This window comes from Cinclus cinclus, chromosome 5 (assembly GCF_963662255.1).
Source record: "Cinclus cinclus chromosome 5, bCinCin1.1, whole genome shotgun sequence".
In the NCBI taxonomy this organism is placed as follows: Eukaryota; Metazoa; Chordata; class Aves; order Passeriformes; family Cinclidae; genus Cinclus; species Cinclus cinclus.
Genome location: NC_085050.1, coordinates 31750050 through 31771371, shown reverse-complemented (window position 1 = coordinate 31771371; position 21322 = coordinate 31750050). Strand labels below are relative to the sequence as shown.

General features: G+C 38.2%; 1 protein-coding gene across 2 annotated transcripts in view; it reads left to right on the top strand.

Moving 5' to 3' along the window:
* The window catches only part of SNX25 (sorting nexin 25), a 68547-nt gene that overhangs the window by 45650 nt on the left and 1575 nt on the right, over window positions 1-21322 (top strand). The window contains exons 8-16 of one of the 2 annotated variants that reach the window (XM_062493576.1): window positions 854-1145; window positions 5322-5470; window positions 7753-7884; window positions 12617-12757; window positions 13311-13424; window positions 13958-14122; window positions 17414-17531; window positions 18748-18814; window positions 19961-20142. In XM_062493576.1, coding sequence (XP_062349560.1) covers window positions 854-1145; window positions 5322-5470; window positions 7753-7884; window positions 12617-12757; window positions 13311-13424; window positions 13958-14122; window positions 17414-17531; window positions 18748-18814; window positions 19961-20142 — 1360 coding nt within the window. The remainder of the gene's footprint in view (window positions 1-853; window positions 1146-5321; window positions 5471-7752; window positions 7885-12616; window positions 12758-13310; window positions 13425-13957; window positions 14123-17413; window positions 17532-18747; window positions 18815-19960; window positions 20143-21322) is intronic. The other variant, XM_062493578.1, reaches the window with a different exon arrangement.

Below are 21322 nucleotides of genomic sequence, written 5' to 3'. Positions count from 1 at the left end.
AATCAACTCAAGCTAGAGAGTTGATTAAAACAGTTTGTCAGGCACTCTGAAGAGAGTTCAGTAAATCAGTTTTGACTTACAAACTGCTCATGATTTGAGAAGGTACTATAAATCATTTTGACCTCTCAGCTGTGATTTTTCTCTTCCTGTTCAAAACAAGATGTATGTACATATGGATATATCTGCCACTACAGAGGCATCTTACAAAAAGGTAGTGTCCTGTAGTCATGTGGCTGTGGTATTGTCAGATGAGACAGGTAAGAACATTGTGCCATACTGAGGGAGTGGATAAACCCTTTTTAATTAAGTCCAGTTTAGGGAGATGGTAAAAATACCCAGCCTCCTGTACTAGTAAATCTCTCTTCAGTTGTGCCTTTTTCCTCATTTCCTTTTTTTTTTCTTCCTTTTTCCCCACAAATTAATTATAATCATGTACAAAGTGAATTCATTCTATTCAGCAGAAGACATGAGAGCTGATACAGCTGAGCATTACCATCTGAATTTAAAATGGTGACCACACTGTTGCTCTAGCACTTTTCTTCCTTTTAATGCCAGCTTTTGGAACATAGATGTAAAAGGGTGGGTGTGGAAGCTCTGGCAGTTTTAGGGCACAGCTGTTTCTTCTCTTAACAAATATTCATACTTAACTTGCAAAATGGATTGCTTAGCAGAGGTGCACAGGCAGGCAGCATGCTTGATCTCAGTAAGAGGTTCACAGATGTCTTCTCATACATTTGGATAGGAAATTAGCTTGATAATCCTTCAAATTGTGCACCTGGGTCCTGAGTCATCTTGATATTTTCAATATATTTTAATTATTCTTTTCTATCTCCCCCTCTCTCTTGCTTCCTAGGCTGAAATACCTCAACTGGTGAGTGAAATTTACCAGAATTTTTTTGTGGAAAGCAGAGAAATACCTGTGGAAAAATCCCTTTATAAGGAAATACAGCAAAGTCTTGTGGGAAATAAAGGCATTGAAGTATTCTACAGAATACAGGCAGATGTTTATGAAACTCTAAAGGACAGATACTACCCCTCATTCATTGTCAGTGATTTATATGAGAGATCAGTCAAGAAGGAAGAAGAAAGAAGTTCTGCTCAGCTAACTCCTGAGGACAAAGATGAAGTGGTGAGTCACACACACAGTTTCTTTCACTGCTATTTATAGTGATCTGAGAGACTGTCCTGAGAAAGGCATGCAGCATCTTTTATCCTTGAGCTTTGGACTACTCTTCTTTATTTTCCTAATTTATTTATAAATACCATCATTCTTGTAGTTTCATCTGGTAAAACTTGTTTGTTTACATGTGCTTTGAAATAAAATGGTACAAAATGACAGACTACTTAAATTTTAACTTAGTTGAAGTTGATATTTCAGATTCTGAAGCTTTCTGTATTTCATGTCTTTCGTTATGCTCCTTAAAAACAGAGAATGCAAAACATACTTTGTATAAGCTCAGCTGCTCTGCTTCTGAGTGAAAAAGTTCTCACTGAAACTTCAGTAGGTTTCTGCCCAGACATTGTCCCTGTATCCCGTTCATTTCCTAGGTACTAAATAGGTATTAAAAGTTGCACAAAAGAGAAGAAAAAGCAGAGTAAAATATAATCTTAGTGGTTTTTTATTGATTGATTGAATAAATTAATAGGCCATGTTGGAAGATAAATCTAGTACATGAACTGTAGGTAATAAAACGGAGCATTGAAAATGTCATAAGCAATAAGCCAATGGCAACTCTTCTTGGGGCAGGTTTTTTTCCCTGGCTTGTCTAAATCTGTCATGTCAGGGGAACTTCTGTTGTGTTTATACAAGAGCATTTTGACAAGAGCATGTCTCAGACTATTGAGTGCCTCTTTCAGTCAGGCTGCTGCTTCAGATCAGCGTGGATGTCTTCATTGCTTGTGAACTTGCTTAGAACTCAGTGAAATGTAACAGTTTGTCTAAAACCAAATCTAAGTAAGCAAATAAGCAGAACCCAGAAGTGCTGATCTACATTATGCTATTTTGAAATAATTTTTCCAGAACCTAAGGTTTTTGTATTTATTGCTTAAATGATTTCAATTTCTGTAGGTGAGTTGTTCTAGTCTTTGTAGTTTGCATAGCAGCAAATCTGCAGAGATGAATAGTTATAAGCAAATTACTTGCAATATGTGTTTTAGAGCTTGATGAGCCTTTTCAGTGTTTGTTTTTCTCTGTATTCTTTTCCTTGATAAAATATTCAAGATGTGTTTTCTAGCTTTCTCACTGCTAACTCAGCTCTGTGTTGACAGTAGTATGTACTTCAAAGACCTTGTGTCTTTGTGCTTGCAGTCATTGAGACTTTGCACAATGGCTCTTAACAGTTTTGTCCAGAGCATCCTGAAGCATTAAATGTTGTGCTTTCTAATTTCTTCGTATGCTTTATTCAAATCTAACACAGATAATGATTTCTCTAAGAAAACTGACACAACCCTTTAGGGCTAGCTGTACTCTGTCTGATAATACCTACTGTAGCTGCCAAAAAGTTGGATTTTTGACATCAGCATCATCTGTCCTTCCTCTGAGTCCTTGGATATGTATGGGCCAGATAGGAAGTCTGTGTCAGCTGTGAAACCTTAAAGATTAATATAATGCCAAGTCTGCTTATAACAAAGTAGTTTGTTTTGGGTTTTATTTTTCGCTTTTAACAACAAATAAAGTATGAAGTTGTATATCCTGCTTGAGTATGTCTTAAATAGAGCAGTTCTAATGGTGCTGTGTCATGCTTCAGGGTCTTTGAGATGAAAACAAATTATAAGAGCCTTTCTGGAGGTTCCCATGTTCTTTCAAATTCTGGTGAAAATGCAGTACTGGCTAAGAAGTGTGTGGGGTTTTTCCTCCCCATATATCTGAAATGGCAACTTAGAAATTTGATGTTTCTGGAGGGGTACCTATTGTTAGCAAATACAGATTAGTTTTGGTTTAGTTTGAGTTTTGGGTCTCTGTCCTTCCTTACTTCTTGGTCACTGTGGGCATCACCTGTGTTAATTTTCTGTAAATTTTACTGCTATAGCTGAATAGATAAAAAGCCATTTAGTGCGCTCATGGAGACAAGGACAAAAGGTTGTGTCCTGATTAAATGTGAGAAAATCAAGTCACAAAATGGGAATCTGGAAAGGGCCAGACTGTTGATTCTGCTGCAAATGGAATTACTTTTTTGTTCTTCCCTGTCTGTTACCACTTTCTATTTCTGGGACAAAACTCCACAAACCACCACAAACCTCCAAGTATTTCTACTTGGACAAACATCACAGGTGGAAGTACAGAAGCAGGCAGTGCTTGCATCCAGCACTTTGAGGAGAGGATCTGGTGATGGCATTGGTGCTGCATGTGTCAGATCACTAAAATTAGACTGACATCTGTGTTCTGTGTCACTCACAGAAATGGAAGTCATTATCAGTTTACCAGTCAGGGGAAGACAGTGCAACCTATTATGATGTCAGCTTTGAGTGAACTGGTTGTTTATTTGTTAAATTTGGTATTTTGAATACAAGTTACTTGATCTTGTAATTCAGCAGTGGTTTTTGTTTTAAGTGTCTGAAAAGTTAATGACAGAGAAATCATGTAGCCTACCTCTGGGAGCACAGCCTCACTGATTTGTAATTAATTGTAATTCTTTGATTGCTAGCACTGAACTTCATGTGAAAAGTCTTTTAATTCTTCTGTGTTGAAAATAACATTTTTGATTCTTTCTTTAAATCCATGCTCCACAACAAGTGTAAGGTTTGGGCTTTTTTTATGGTTCTTTACATTAGCATTTTAAATTACACTCATTATTGTTAATTACTATTATTTGTTATTGTAGTGCCAGAACACAACGTTCTGAGCTGAGGTCTGTACGCCTGCTTGGACGCAAGTTTGTGACCCTAGGAGTTTATAGTCCATGCAGAATAGACAGAAGAAAGGACAGGGCATAGAGCTAATGGTTTTTTACTCAGCCACATAGCAGGCAAATGCAGAGCTGGAGAAGGCCATGGATTTCTTAGCCTAGAACTCCTGACTTGTGCATTATGTTTGAGGGTTATGCTAGAGGAGATCAGTTATTGTTGGTACTAGTCTATCTTTTCAGACTATTTAAAATAAGATATAAGATACTATGGAATTTCCAATAGGATTGTCTTCTCTAAAACTCACAGAATTTATAAGAGTATGAGAATTCGTTCTGTTAGTCTTTTCTTTGTGATATAAAGATGCAGTTTACTTAGTTGGAATATCATTAAATAACCTGAAACCCCTGATCATGAGAATAGACTCAGCTTCCCACAGATAAATTTAGATATACAAACAGACCTCAAAGATCTTTGAACATGGCAGCAGTAAAAGCTGAGTGCTGTTTGCTAGATCTCAAGGTCTTCATGTCTATTTGGGGAAGTACAGTAAGAAGGGGGAAGCTGAGCTATATGTCAGAAGATGTTAAGGAGAATGTCACTGAAAGGTGTGAAGTTTTCTATTTTTTTGCATGCCTGTACTACATGAGATGGAAAAAGCTCCTGGTTTATCTGAATGAATATATGTAAGTGATTTATGAATTTAGGGTAAGGCATATGTGCTTTAAACACATTTTTTATTAACACTTCTAAAAACAGCAGCAAAATCTGTGTAGAAAGCTAAAGGACTTGGTTTAGATTGTTCTGCAGGATGACAAATATATTTTGCGAAGGTTTGTGGGAGGCAGATTTTGTTTGTTAGAAATATGGGGTTGGGTTTGTTTTTTTTTTTTTTTTTTTTTTGTTCCCCGCTACCCCATCCTCATTATCTTTGAGCTCAGTGCTAAGTATTTGCTTTTCTCTCTGGCTCTGAATATTGATCATGACTACTAAGCTGTTTTTGCTTTTAAAACAAACTTTATGTCTCATTTACACTAAAGCCTTAACTTGAAGGTCGTTTTTACACAGTTGCCATGAGTTGTCAGAGAACTGTTGTGGAAATGGTAATGAGGCTTTGTCTGTTGGGGCTCTTGGTTTTGGTTTGTTTTTTTTTATAACAGGCTAACAGTTCATGTTAGATCTGATGGTTGGAATATGTTATACCTACATTTTCATCTATATCAAGAATTATTTTTATACGTAAAAAACTTACAGAGCTAACCCACCTCCTGCCCCATCCCTGGCTGTGTTCAAGGCCAGGCTGGATTGAGCTCTGACCAATCTGGTCTAGTTAGTGTCCATGTCAATGGCAGTGAGATAGGAACTGTGTGATCCTTAAGGTCCCTTCCAGCTGAAACCATTCTATCATTCTGTGAATAGCTGTCTCTTTTCTCATATTAATGTAGTGATTACACCCATCCTCTATTCCTAGAGCCAAGGTTGTGAAGAAACTACTGAAGAATGCAGCACAAGAATTAATGAACAGGCCAGTTATGCTGTAAATAAACTTCGCCAGCTAAATGACAAGCTTGAGTATAAGAAACAGGCTCTAAATTCCATTTGTAATTCCCCAAAACCCGACAAAAAGGTATGTACCTGTAAGGTCTTCGGTTCTTATTTGACTTTTGTTTTGGTACATTTGTGTAATGTCCTTTTGTCACATTTTGGATGGGTCAGATGGTTATTTCAGTCAACTTGCTAAATAGAAGGTGGAATCGGAACTTAGTTTTAATTGGTTCTTTTTTCCCATATGTAAAAGCTGTTGTAACCAAAACTGTGAACGCGACATATATTGCTTTGTTGGTAATGGAATAGCGACCACTGTCCCGTGTTCTTGCTGCTTTGACGGTGGCAAGAAGTGTTTCTTCCTTGTGGCCCTGCCGTGCCCCGTGTGTGGTGCCGGCCGCGCTGCCCGGGGGGGATGCGCTGCTCAGCTCCTGTGCCCTCTGCTGGCTCAGGGGCTCAGCACAACCCCCTCGAGCTAAGGGATAAAAAAACCCCCAAACCTTTAGGAGAGACTGATTCATTTACTGGGAGCTGGAAGACAGCACACTGTCATCAAAGGAAAAATTCTGAGGGATGTGAGACTTTAAATCACTGGACTAGGGCAAACAAAAAAAATCCTTTTCTCTTTGCAAAGTGAAACAGGTAAGCAATCTGAGAATATACTCAGGAGAAGCAAGTGACTTGCACATGACTTGGGCCAACTTAATTGTGTTGATATTACGGCCTGTTGTGCCTACCTTGTCAGGTGAAATGGGATTTGGTTGCAGGTGGTGCATGGTGGGTAAGGTGAACAGGTAGCCAAGGTGTTTTCCTAAAATCCTGCTGCTAGGGATGACAAAAATGTTGTACTTGGATATTAGTCATTGCTCAGAACCTGGCTTCTTTATACATTTTTCCTCCACTCAGGGTGAGTGCTAAGATGCTTGGCTGAATAGGAGGTGACACCCCACTCATTCTCTGCTGCCCCAGCTCAGGGCATAGCTACCTCCAGGAGAAAGATGTGGGCACTAGAGTTTGAGGTCACTCTGGGTAGCTTCATTCCCTCTGTCCCTTCCACATCTTTCTTCTGCCAGAGGCTATTACAGACAACTGAAAATGTTTGCAGCTGTTCTGGGGTGTTCCCCTTTAAACTTAAGCCCTTCTATGATTCTGTATAACTAAACCTTTATATAGTGTTCCATTCCCATGAATGTTCTATGTTCCCTTTGCATTCTTGAAACTGTAATAGCTATATTCTTTTTATGCTTGGGCTCTTGGGAAGGTGGGGATTGTACCCCTACTGAAGTAGTGGGTTTTTCCTTGTGTGTTTTTGTTTCTAGAATATTCTTTGTCTTGGAAAATAGATATATCTCTGAAACAGAATACTAAAATGGATCCAGTATTGCTGTAAAGTCTCAGTGTAGGGTTTGTAAATGTAACAGCTGTTTACTTATGTTAAAATCTTACCAGTTGTTCTGTATTTATTGTATGTTCCTGGATACTGCTGGAGTCAATGTAAGGTGATTTAGAGAAGCCTCAGCATTAATAACAAAGTAAAATACAAAATTATTCTGAAGGTGAGGTATTTGCTAGAAAATTGTTATATAGCTGTCGCATAGATAATATTTTACATCTGACATGAGGCAGAAGTTCTGAACAAGACAGAATTCCTGTTGCTCTGTAGAATGTACCACTTTTGGTGTAAATGATAGAACTGGTAAATTTGGCTAAGTGGTATATCATATTTAAAAATGAAAAAGTGTCATCTGCTTCCACCATGTTTCTAATGTCACATCTTATGTGTGTTTCCACCTTCCCTTGTCATTCTGGCAGGATGTTTGGCTACTTTTTGTGCTTTCCACATTGAAATCCACATTTTCAAATCCTTGCCTTCTCAAAACTAAAATTAAATAAGTGATAATTTTCTGACTGATTTCTAACATAGGTAAATTCCTAGAAATGAAATCTATTCCCAGTCACATGATGTGTACCTGAAAATCATAAAGATGCCTTCAGTGAGGTATTTCTGGCATTATTGGCAATTTCAAATTCTTATAAAACATACTGTGTGTAATACATAATCCTATCTCAAGTGTCTTTTAAGCTGGTGGTGTGATAATAGTTGTATTTCTAACTTTGTTTTTATTTTAGTGTGAGGGTTGACCTTTAAGATTGCTGTGTACTCAAGAAGTTTGAGGCATCCTCGATTTGTTCACTTTATTTTGTTAGTGTTTTTGTTTTGTTTTGTTTTTAAATCCACATGAATTGTTCTCCCTCTGCTTTTGTTCCTTTTCTTCTTTGGGAACAGTGTCCCTAAAGACATAAAGCTTGTGTGCTGCACAAGCTTTTTCCTACCAATTGTAATGAATAAACTTTTCTCTGAAGATTGTTTCTAAGCTGAAGGATGAAATTACTCTGATGGAGAGAGAGCACAGTGACCTTCAGCTGCACATTGCAAGAACAGACTGGTGGTGTGAGAATCTTGGCATGTGGAAAGCCTTCATTGTCTCAGGAGAGGTAGGGGATTTTTTTTTCTGGCTTTTTATCTTCTGAATATATTTAAACTTGCATGAAAAGCAGAAGAAAAATGTGTAGATACTTTCCTTATGCCTGTTTATACTTAAAATTTACTTGTGGGGGAAAGGACCCTAACCTCTTTGGAATGCTTCTGTTTCCCCAGTGACTACTGTGATGCATACACACAGTTTCTATTCCTCAGATACTGTTGTAATGGAGTTATAAAAATTACCTGCATGTACATAAACAAGTTTTGGCAGTGGGTAAAGTAATTTGCTATCTTAGGGGCACCACTTTTCATGAGAACTGTCTCTTCCTATATTACCATGCTATTGCACTTGGGTGCAGCTGAGTCTCTGCTATGTCTCAAAGATGCAATGTTTATACTTTTTGGGTTTTGTATTATTTTATTTAATGGCTGTGCAGTTTCAAGGGGCTTGAATGCCTGGAAAGAAAGTGCTTTATGTCTCTAAGTTGAAGAAGTTGTTATTTTTTTTACTTTTGTTTTGGTCTTGTTCTGCTGTTCCATTTGGGCATAGGCAGATAATTGTAGAATGAATGTAAAAAATTTTAATGAAAACAAAGTATTACCATCTTCTGGCTCTCTATTAACACTTACCATGAGAGGAAGTCAGTGAATGCCTATTATGTAGTAAGTGTAGGCTGGCATACATAAGTAATCTTCTTGACAGTATCACTATGAAGAACTAAAGATTAGTTGGGTCTCTACTGGCTTGCCTTTGTATGCCATTAAGAAAATGGTCCTAAAATGAATATAAAGAGTTTTTTTGAGGTTATAACTCTTTGTTGGAGGAAAAAAGTGCGTGCTGTAGAGTTTATTTGGTTGTGTCTTAAGCTCTTGCAAGCCAGTGATAGGTCTGTCAACAGTTAAAGTCATTGTAAAAGAACGAATAAATCCAACAGGTCAAAAAAATGTCAAACACCGGTTTTAAAACCAAATTCTCCCTGTGGAAACATTTGGATTTGCTTTTGTTTTAATGCTGTTTGCGGGTGACACTACTGAGTACTGAAAAATTCTTAAGTTGTCTTCTTAAGAGTTATTTGTAGCTTTTGAAGTCTGGTCTTAAAATCTGATAAACTCTGGGTGCAGAAAAACTGCAGAATGGCAGCTTTACATGTATACATATTCATATACTTATACATATACATATGTATATGTAAACCATATGCAACTGTCCAGCATCTCATTACCAGAGAAGAAGGTGGTTTGACTAAATTGGAGGGAGGTTGGAACAGGCTTCTAATTGATTGCTGCCTTAAGTATAATTTATGAGTAGTACTGGATTAGATAATTAAATATAGGCTTGCATTACTTGTGCTGTTTGCAGCTCCATGCTTCAAAAGGGTAGGCTGGAGAAAACATGGGTGTTGTAGGTATCTGTGTTAATGAATTGCTTGAGAATATTCTAACTGCAGTTGATGATTTCAGGTGATAGTCTTTCTATCTGCAAAATATATTGTTGCAAGTCTCAGAATATAGCTCAGTGATTTTAGAGAGAGAACCTTGACCCTATTGTTTAGCAGAAAACCTTTGTAAAAGTAAATTTTTCTATACATTTTGAGCTGAAAGTGTAATAGCCGATCATTGACCTTTTAAACTGATCTACTAAATCAGTTAACAGAGAAAGCACAAAAAAATAATCACTTAAGTCTTGGAGAAAAACATGTCCAAACCCTTATTTGTAATCTCTTAGCTTGAATCTTTCAGTCTTTATAGTTTTGAGTCATTTAAATATACTGTGTGTGTGGCCTATATATATTTTAAAAATCAGTGTAAATAATATAATCTCTAGGTGTCTTTTGGTAGCTCATATTTCTGATAAAACTTACTTTGGAGACTCTGTTTTGGCTGACTGGTAGATGCTGAAAAATACAGTACCTGCAGAATGAGGGGACCTATGATAACTTGTGTAATTTTGTGAGTCTCTTCCCCATTACAGGTGTATAACTTAGAGCTAAATAACCTAACTTGATCTGCTTACTTTAATGCTTTTGACCTTGTATCAGTTAATATTGTAACAGACATTCTGTCTCCCTTGTCCAACAAAAGACTATTTCAGAGCATTAACATCTTTTTAAAAATTTGCTGCTTTCATAATAAATTGATCTGAATAAGGTGAAAAAATTCATTATTTTTGTTGTTACCATACTACACACCTGGACAAAAGGTGTCTGAAAAGCTGCTCAGTGGATAAGAACTTGGGGCTGCTGGTTTGCAGCTGTCTGAACATGAGCCAGGAGTGTGCCCAGGTGGTCAAGGGGGCCAAATGCATCCTGGCCTGTATCAGAAATAGTGTGGCCAGCAGGAACAGGGAAGTGATTTTCCCCCTGTACTCAACATTGTACAGGCAGCACCTGAAAATGGGGCTAGAAAAGGGTTAGGGAGGTTGGGGGAAAGCTGGACTATTTTTTGGGTAAGAGTATTAGAAGTGCAGTTTCACGGTGTGGCATGCAAGGTTTGTGTTCAGCAGGAACTCTGGGCTTCAGTTCTGACCTTGGAGCACCTTTTGGCTGGAAACAGTAGATATGCTGGTGGCTTGTCAGATGTGCAGCTCATCCTGAATGGGCAGCAGGTCTGTCGGGGTAAATGCAGCCCTTGACTACATAGGAGAGGAGTTTCCCACTCAAGATGAGGAAGTGTTACAGTTGCTTTGCAGGTGCTAGGCTGTGTCCCTTGAGAAGACTGGATTTAAATGAGGGACTTCACCCATTAGAAGTGGTTCTGAAAGCACTTTCATTTGCTTAACTTAGCAAAGGGAGAATCAGAGGAACAGGGTTCTCTATTTTGAATTCATTCATGATAGCAGTTGTGTGAGATGGTGTCTGCTAACAGCAAAGGACCACATCTTCTGGTTTAGAAGACCTCCTAACATTCAATTTTTCTGTTTTCCAGTTACTTAATTTAGAAAAACAAATTCACAAGTACCTAAGTTGATAAAAAACTTTGCATTCCTAAGAGGATCCTGAACATCGTCAGTATTTTTATGAGGGTATTTGGGGGTACTTGAAGAAAAGATTTAATGTGTCTAGATCTAGTAATTGGAATTTAGATGTTTCTGCACATGGACCCTAACTTGAAGCAGGAGTACTAAGTCCTCCCGTTTTGAGAATGCACTTTCAGAGGGATTACTCTCTCTACAGTTCAGATGACCCTACACAAGCAAATCCCTGCTCTGGGAACAAATTTGGCATGGAAAAATCACAGGCATGACTCAAATCAGCAGCTTCAGCACTGATCTCCCAGTACTGAAAAATGACAGCCAGGAGGTGTTTGTGAGTCACCTACAAACACAGATCCAGTCTAGCTCAGGGTAGACAGGGCAGGGACTGTCCCAGATGATCCCAGTAGTTCTGCACCACGTCTCTCTGACCTGCATCTTGGAAGGCTGTTCAAGCATCTATTTCTGCAGTAGTCTGGCAGGAGATAGGCACTTCTCCAAATAGCAGCACAGAGAACCAGGCACATTTGCAGGCATTCAGGCTGGTGCTTTGTATTCTGTCTGAGTGCTGCTGCAGGTTTTTGACAGAGATTTGTGAAATCTGGGCATCAGACTTGGCTTCCCAGTAGTCCTTGTGCAGCTTTATGATGAATGAATCAGGAATATTATCAATGTACAGCTCTGAATAGCTTAAAAATATGAAGGTACATTTCAGCCACATGGCTTTTACAGTGGTGATGTCGTTGGTTGTCAAAATTATTTATCAGTAGCATTGTGTTGTCAGATCTCTACAGGCTTCTCAGAAAAGGTGTCATAATTAGATTAGCTAAATAGTCTTTTTAAAAAAGCTTTAAAGTTATAACTTCACTCAAAAAGACTGAGAGTGGTATTTCATAATTACTTATTTGCATGTATATAAAGACAAGCATTCTAGAATGAAATGTTTTATGTATTTCCCTTATTTGTCTTTTATAATCAATTCGGGTGTCTCCTCAAAATAAATAAACAGAAATTTGCTACCAATAGGACATAAGGATGAAATTCTTATGTCAATTCTTTTATCAAATTAAGAAATAGTGTGGTTACACTGCTGCCATTGTCTCAAGAAAAATTGTTTAATTTTGCTGTAGTTCTCCCATTTGCACAATGTTGTTAGTTGCTTCTTCCTCTGGCTGAGGATTATCATTGGATTCATTAGTATTTTTGTCAAGTTGTGAGTCCCTCAGAAATAGTGCACGGATACCACAAACTGTGCAAGGAGAACAGCTCAAGTGAGCAGAGAAATCACTCCCTAACAGCACCAGCTGTTGCAGGATGCAGCTGCAGAGCTGCTGTGCCTGGTGTGTGGGTGAGCCTCAGCAGAAGCACTGGGAAGGGAGGGTGGAAATAAAGGGAGAGCACTGAGGTAAATGCAGATAGGAGAGATGGAGTATTGATGAGCAATCACGAAGCTACATGGTAGGTACCTAAAAAATTGAAATAATACGCTCAGCTGTTTGAAGAAGACATGTCAGGGGGCTTGACTGCTGGTGGACAGCATTGCAAAACTGTATGTAAGGTATAATGGTGAGGTGGAGGACTGATTCAGGACTGGCACAGCATTTTGGGTGAAGGTTAGTTCATTAAGGGAATTGCTCCATATGTAGCTTGCAGATCTCAAGAGAAGCGTGGGACCGATGACTTGAGTTTGCAGTCCAGTCATCTGGCAGCTCAAATGTTCCACTGTTTACTTTCAAAAGAGATTACCTTATCTGTTTTTCTTCCCCCACAAGGTTTTAGAAGAGAATGGAGAACAAGTGCCCTGTTACTCTGTCATGGTGAGTTTACAAGAAGTTGGTGGAGCTGAAACTAAGAACTGGACTGTTCCCAGGAAGCTCAATGAGTTTCAGAACCTACACCGCAAACTCAGTGAGGTACGAATCCTGGCTACCAGAGGGGCAAGATACAAACTGCCAAAATTTGTCAGGATTTAATGCTGCTGATTTGAATGCCAGCTTTTTGGGTTTTAGCCCTTTAGAGCAAGATTTCTATCTGCATATTTCTGGTTTCTGACAGATGCTTATAAAACTTGTTTATAATTGATTTTTCCCCTTAATAATGTCTTACCTGACTAACCCCATTTCAAAATGGTATATGCTCTGCACTGTCATACAAGGGCCTGCTCCAAGAATGAGGTTATGTCTGGCTTCTAGATAAGTATTAGAAATGACAGCTTTTGGGGAGAGAGAAGGTTGGGGTTTTTTTTCACAGCTCTTTAGCCTTTCTGTCTGATAAGGAATAGATAATGTTGCTGTAAAGGGGAAAGGGTTTAGATGTGTCAGCCTTGCAGTGGGAAAAGGAAGATAATTTCTTGAGAGGGGTTTGGAAGAGAGATGAGAGTAAAAAGGAGTCTCTTCATTCCTATTCTGAGCCACCTGTCTTTTTCTTTGCATACATCTTAATTGGGCTCTCCTTTCTCCTACACAGTGTTTTCCATCATTAAAGAAAGTTCAGTTGCCTTCTCTCAGCAAACTGCCCTTCAAATCCATAGACCAGAAATTCATGGAGAAATCCAAGAACCAGCTTAATAACTTTCTGCAGGTAAGAAAATAAAGACAAAACCAACAGATATCTGAAAAGGAGAATTGAGAAGCTGGTGACTCTCTATTGCCTAGAGTGTAGAACAAATAGGTCAAATGTAATCTTTGACACTGTAAATGTCAAAGTTATCCAGAATGCCTGAAGTTGAGATGAGTTTGACTGATAGTAACCATTCCTCTAGTAGTAAGTTAATGTAAACTTTGATTAATTAAGGAATCATAAATAATGAATCCTTTAATTGCCACTAAATTCAGCTTTAATTCAGCTAAAACTCTTCACAACAAGTTCCTTAAAAATGAGAAATCATTACAAAACAAAGTTGTAAGATTAAAAGCTTTATTCTTATTAGTTCCAGTACTTTAGAAATATCTTCTTAAAGTATCTTTGTGAGATAGGGATTTTTTTTCTCACACGTCCTCTGAGCTGTGACTTAATAAGTTTTATTGGATGCCTCAACACCTCTTATTCCTTAACAAGAAATATTTAATTGACATGTTGTTGTGTTGTGATGTGTCATTATTTTTATTTCATAGAAATTACTCTCTGATGAAAGACTCTGCCAGAGTGAAGCACTTTATGCCTTCTTGAGCCCCTCCCCAGAGCACCTCAAAGTTATTGATGTGCAAGGAAAGAAGTCATCATTCTCACTTTCCTCATTTCTAGAACGACTTCCTGGTGATTTGTTTTCTCATCAGGAGGTAAGTGTAGAAAATTAATCTTCCCAAACTTAATTACTGATCCTAAATAAGCAGGGAGAGTCATTAGTGTTTGAATGGCAGGCAATATTTCCAAAGGTCATTTGTAATTTACTGTAAGTGAACACAGGATCAGAAGAGCTGCCTATGAATTTAAAATATGTTTATTAATAAAATAGGTTTTCTGCCTTTTGGTACATGCATATTGGCAAATGTGGAAGCCATTGCAAATAAACAAATTGCAATTCATGTGGGATTGTTTATTTTTTATAGCAGAATTTCCCACTTTTTGAGTTCTGGACATGCATATTTCAGAGGGGTTTTTGCAGGTAAAAATAATTATCACTTGGAAATGTTCTCTTGGCAAGAACAACTGTGTATCCTTAATTTCAGGACAGCTTCTGAAGCAGAGCTAGTTTCAACAAAAAACTGTTGGCAAATAGTACAGGCTTGCCGAGGGCATTTGCAAATGCAGGCAGGAGCCTATGTGGGCAAACCAGTTGGAGAATTTTTTATTAAGCCATAAAAACCCATTGTTTATCAAAATGCAATGAATAATAAATTAGTGGCTAAAATAGCTCATTGACTAAATTGACCATAATTCTGTGGCACTCTATTCTGTGTTGTTTGTGTTCAGATAATGCAACATTCAGGGAGCTGTTTCTATTCCCCGTTGTAGTTACATGTTCTACAGAATTCATATGAAACAGTTAATTTCTTACATGCTGTAGTTATCTGGAGTGGATGGGTCTTATGCAGGATAATTTGAATTTGGGGTGCATGTACAGTTCTAGCCTTTTAATTGGGAGAAAGGTGGTCTTGCATCTCAGAAATAAGAAAATCCTAATATATCTTTCAAAATTATACTGTGTTTTCATCTAGATGCTAAATGCATGTGCCTCATTTCAGAGTGATAAATATAAAGCAAGTTTGAGAAACTAGTTTTCCACTTTGATAGAAGTACTGGAATTCTAAAATCTGAAGTGCTTTCACTAAAATGACTGTTAGGTCAAAGTAGCATAAAAGCATTGAAGTGTGAAGCTATTGGTATTTTGCTATTTAATTGAAAAACATCCTCAAGATAAAACTAGATACTGCGTTTTGGGAGTGTGTAGGAGGAAATAGTTAGGAAATAGAGGAGAAGGAAAGAATTTTTAATACGCGTATGTGAGAGAACAAATAAAGCAGAAATTATACAACTGTTACTGAAAAACCAAAGGAAATAGAGCAAAAAAAGCCCACAGAGTGTGACAACAGAGGAGTTGGAAAGTAACTTTTTACTGAGTTTAAATTCCATACTATTACTTGTGGCTCTAGGAGCTTAGTTTTGGCTAGAATGTGTTATGGCACGTGCTGTGCAAATGCAGACAAAGACCGTCCTGCTTCACATTTCTCTTCCCTCTCTTCTTCTTTCTTTCCTTAAGCTTACACATAAGAGAAGACAACAGAACACAGATGGTGGGAACTGTTAGACTGTGTGAATGAGTGTCAAACAACTGTCCTAAAGTGAAAATAATAAAAAAATGGAGGGAGACAGCTTGTGAGGTAGTCTGGGATTAGCTCTGCTGTTTCCTGGACTCCCATGTCTTTTAGTAAGGACTTTGGATCAGCTCAGTCTTGTCCCATTGATAGCATCTTGGATACTGTCCTAAAGCAGTTAAACTGCTTTCATTTACTCATTTAGTACAAGGTCATAAATGCAATCAGTTGTGTTAAACCACAAGTAAAGCTGGTGTAATTGTACATTTTGTAACTGAGAATTCCTGGTTTAGTTTGTATTTTGGACTTCGTAGTAGAGAATTCTCTCATTCAGCTCTCTTTGCCTTTATATCTCATCTCACATTTTTCAAATATATGTCAGAGCAATAATATTACTTCTTGAGTGTTGTTTTCAGCATTAGATACTGCATCAATTTCTTTATATATACAACCCCTTGGACAGGGTTAGCTTTAGAAAGTGTTTCTTAGCTCTCTGGACCAAAAACCAAATCAGAGCAAAAATGCAGTTGATACCATTTAGAAAGATGGGCTTTTAGACTTAGAAATTTACTGGACAGAGAATGCACTGTAGTGTAAGAATTTACAGTTCTTGTTGCGTTTTCTAAATGAAATGACAGGAGATTCATTGAATAGCAGAAAAATAAACCAACATTAGATGATCAAATGATGAGGACGAAAGGAAGAGATGATTGATATCTCTGAAAACCCGGCTGAAGAAGAAAATTTGCTTATCCTTCTGACCATTACTGATCCAAAGACTGGGGCATTGCACCAACCTCAGCGGAGGTTGGGTCTGCCTCTCATTAGCTTTGCTCAAAGCATAGGTGGGTAGAAGATCCAGGAAAGCAAACAGATGTGTTGGCTGCCATGAGTAATGATAGGTGGTGTTGTCCTGATCCTGAAGCAGTCTTCATGACAGTGAGAAACAACCTGCTGTCTGCCCTTCAGTCTTGAATAGATGGTACTGCCAGAACTGAGGTAGTTCAACCCAGTCATCTTCTGGGAGTCAATTTGAATAACTCTTCTCTGTCTGGTGCCCTGAGCTTGGGTATCCCCAGGCTCAGGTCACTAAGTATCACAATATTGTGTTTCTTCCTGGGACTTTTTTTTTCATTAGTGGTGCTTGTCTTGGCAGTGGCCAGTTCCCTTTCCACTGCTAGGTTTGGTTCCCAGCTTACTTCAAGGATAACTTGTTAGTGCCTGATCCCACTGACTGGCTTCAGCTGTGAAGGCACCATCTGTTCTCCTGGGGAACCAGCTACCTGCTTCTCCATGTGCAATAACCAGACTTCCCCCTCTTCTTCCCAGCTGTTTGCCTTGCAAACAGCTCCAGCTGGCTAGCTCCCCTCCTGAATGTTTTTTTATGTGTTATATCAGAGAAGGCTTTGCAATCTCCTGCTTACAGCTCTCATCTGTTTCCTAGCAGTACAAGACTCCCACATCACCTGCTTTTCTTTTACCCAGTTGTTGTTGATGGACTAGTATAGGCAATAGATTCTGAAAATCTGGGCAGCATTGAGGTGCTTACTGGGGCAAGGCTGTAAGCAGAAGATTCTGATGACAATTCCAGCAGTGCAGCGTCTTCATCACTTTAGTCCAATGGGAAGTTCTCAAACTCCCTAGTGAGGTTCCTGTTTGCCCGATTCTGCCAGCAGCAGTTTTTGGCTCTAACGCTGTTTTTTTGAGAGGACTGGCTGTGCTCCTTCCTCAGAGTATGGCAGTAACTAAATCCATTCTGGATTTAAGAAGGCTGGGGAGCTGCAGTACAGACCCATGTTGTCCCTCTCTTCCTAGGAGGAAACGGAAGAGGACAGTGACCTGTCTGACTACGGAGAGGAGGTGGATGGGAAGAAGGAGTCTCTTGCTGAACCGTGTTTCATGCTGATTGGAGAGATTTTTGAACTGCGAGGAAGTAAGATGTAAACCTGCTCAGTTGCTAATGGAATGTCTTGGCTCTGTAGGGCACTTTGTAGTTCAGGTTTTTGTGCTGTTCCAGTAAATAGAAACATTCTTGCAATCTGTAGCGCCAGTTTGGAACCAAGCTATTCTTCAGTAGTTTGTAACTTTGGAGCTTTCATTCAAAAGTGAAATTACAGTATGAAATGACATTAAAAATGTAACTGGTAGAGGAGAGCATTTGCACTTAATATTTTTTAAATTTTCATGAAAAAGTTAGGAAAAAAAAGAAAAAAGGACAGTAGTATGCTTTTTGTAAACAGGTTGTTCGCCGTTAGATTGTAGGAATTTTTGAGGAAGGAAAGATGGCTTTATTATAGAACATGTCTCTGACAAAGAAATATAATTTTAATATCTATTTTAAGTGAATTATACATGCATTTTAGTTCTGCAATTTATATGATGAAAATCTAGAATGATTAAAATTTTCATCTATATTATGAAAATGCTAGAATTATGGTATATTTGAATACTAGATTTCTCCCCCCACCTGCCCCTTTACTTAACTGAATGATGGTAATAAAGAAAACTGTTTTTGTTTCTATTTGAATGTGCATGTTCTATAAAATTATTTGCAGGATAACTACTGCAAAATATGGCACCCACCTTCCAAAAATGGCAGATGTATCTTCCAAACATAGACTTTATTGTGATGGTGAACAGTATGAAAGAAAGATTAACCCGTAATTACTTGGAAATACTCACTTTTGTTTCCTTTATTTGTAATGGAAAGCTGATTCTTGATTTGAGTGAAAATGTTTTGAGAATTTTAGTTGTGCTGCTGTGTTTACTTTATACTGATAGGTATGAAAAGGGTGGGAAGTTTGAGGACATTTGACTTTTTGCAGTAGAAAAAGGATTTTTGAGTAGTTGTATTGCTCAAACTTGAAATATTCTTACATATAAAAATTTACAGTATAACGTAGAATGTGTGTTATATGTATGCTTATATAATCTGCAAGACTTAAAAACCATACAGCAAACAATACAAGAACATAATCAAGAAAAATCAAACCCCTGTATACTTAATGGAATCTTAGGGTTATAACAATGTATTTACTATATGGGTAGGTTGTTTGGGTTTGGTTTGGTGGGAGATAGGGGGAAGGTTTTGCACATGATCATGGGTTCTGTGTAATGTCATTATTTTTTATAATTTTTCATTTTTTTAGTGTTCAAGTGGGTCAGAAAGACATTAATTGCACTAGTACAAGTCACTTTTGGAAGAACTATCAACAAGTAAGTAGCTGTTGTTTTAACAGAACCTTCATCATCATTCTATGAAAAAAAGGATGATAGCAGAACTGTTAAAAAATAATCTGGGCATCCTATTAGATATTATAATCTGCATTTGTTTTCCACAGCTCAATTTACAACTATGTTATGTTTATTAGAGAAAACACAGATGTGTGAATTATCTTGACACTGCCAGGTGAGGCCTGCCTGAGGCTATGAGCGTGCCTGTCTGTAAACACCTTCATGTGCAAAGCTGTATCCCTAGTCAGAAACAAATTTTAGAAGCATTCTACTAGCATAGTAGGCTGTTCCTCGTCCAGTCAGTGACTAAATCTGCACATGCCAGCGTGGCTTTTAAAGCCTTGTATGTATACATTGCATAGCAGTAAATTGGACTGGTCTCAGATAGTGTCCACTCACTGAGTTTTAAATTGATTGGTTCATTTGTTCATATCCTGCTGACAATTGGAAAATGCCTGAACGAGGACAGAGAGGGAGAGAATGGGTGACCATAGCTGGCATGCAAAGCTCCTATTTAGCTTTTTACATGTAGGTTGACTTTATATTTATTGATTTTAAGGCATTTGACTGTATGGCAGCAGTACCAAACTGGAGCCTGCTCTCTACCTTAAGGCTCCTTGTGCTGAAGGCTACAGTGAGTGGTGCAGCCACAGGAGGAGGCTGCTATCTCTGTAATCCCTTCAGTGAAGTGCTTTGGTATCTGTGAAGGAACTTACTGTGCTTCTATCAAAACTGTCTATTTTTTTCCTAGCAGGCAACTAGTTTGGAGTTTGCTACAATTGGTTAACTAATTTTCCTGACTTTTTCTGGTGGAGCCTTTGTAGTGCCCATCCTTGAAATGTAGTTTTGATACGTACTTCAGTGTAGTACTTGTAATTTGTATGTTTGTGGATTACACTGAAAAGCAGCCTTCTCCAGATCGAAGTCAGGTAACTGGAGTGACCTAGATCCTAGAACACCCAGAGCTGAATATGACCTGCTGTGATTCCAATGAAATCAACTCAGGTATATTGGCAAAATTACATGAAAAAGAATATTTATTCCACTACTTTGAGGAGTAAAAAGAATAAATTTGGAAAAAACATGAAAAACTCACTCTGATGGGCTCCCTTCTACACTTTTTTACAGGCAAATTCGTGACACTGTACACTGGATGTTCAGTGAACCCATGCTTGTTTACTACATTGGTGTGTTTCGAGATGCTTTTTGGCCAAATGGAAAGTTAGCTCCACCACCAAGAGCCAAGAGTGATGAACAAAAGCAGGAGACAAAACAGAGAGCACAGCAAAAACTACTTGAAAACATTCCAGGTGAGATAACTTTGATTCTGCTTAATCACAGCTTTAGTAACTAGTAAGGAAACTGATTAATCAAATTATTTTCTTGTAGAGTTCTAAAGTATGGCTATTTGCATAAATAAGGATGATTTTGGTCTTAGTCTTTGCCTCTCCTACCTGTCTGGCAAAAGGCATGGATCCAGCTATTATTGGTGAATGCAAAATCAAAATAGGTGTATTTCCGTGCATAACATTCAAGTAACCTCAGTCAGTTCTGTGTCTGCTGGTTCTCTGTGGGCAAATACATGGCTCTGCTACTTGGAATTAATTGCCAAATAGGGAGAATAGCACCACCCCAATTTCTTCCTCTTACATTTTGAAGTTGGAGACAGAGGGATCCACTCAGCTGTCAGTGTTGCGTTGTCTATTTCTGATTAGAGGTGTCAGGGTACTGAATGTGAAAGTGACCTGCAGCCTGGGCAGAATATCCCAGATGGAGTGGTTTGGTTTTTTTTTTGGGTTTTTTTTTTTTTTAGTACTATGCCTACCCTTATCTCCCAAGCCTGGGCAGCTGCCTTTTCAGCAAACATGTTTTTGGGGCACCATTCTGAGATGCTGCATTCTGTCCCACTCACAGGACAGGAAATCCAGTTACATATTCCTGACTCCTCAGGGATCATGTAAACCCAAAGGCCCCTAACTGCAAAGAATCAAAATCATTGCCTTTAGCACTTGGAAATGCACTTAAACATAGCTTGAATGCTTTTTCTCTGCTCCATCTGAAGAGAATAAGCTATTTTATGGCTTTGCTTAGTTACCTCATGTACCCCCGTGCATTAGGTAGCTTAATCAACTTTTACTGCGAAAAAGGAGTAGGTATGCATGCAAAACATTTGTCATTTCATGTGTAAACAACCCTCCATTTACTGCCTGTGTTACATACTCATCTACTTAATTTAAACAGCCTTCCATAGCTGGTTTGTATTACCATTTGATTTTCTGTTTGTTTCTGAGCTTGGAGCCATATGTCAGGACATAGCTGAATGCTCCTTAGATTAATGATGGAGCACTGAATCACTATTCTCTAATTTAATCCAAAGTGTAAATAATTGACTTTAACTGCCTTCTTGTGGGAAATATTGTGTGAAGATTGAGAGGCAATTCAAGTGCTAGATTTGTTTTAAATGTTGTAGAAATTGCATCTTTGTGGCTG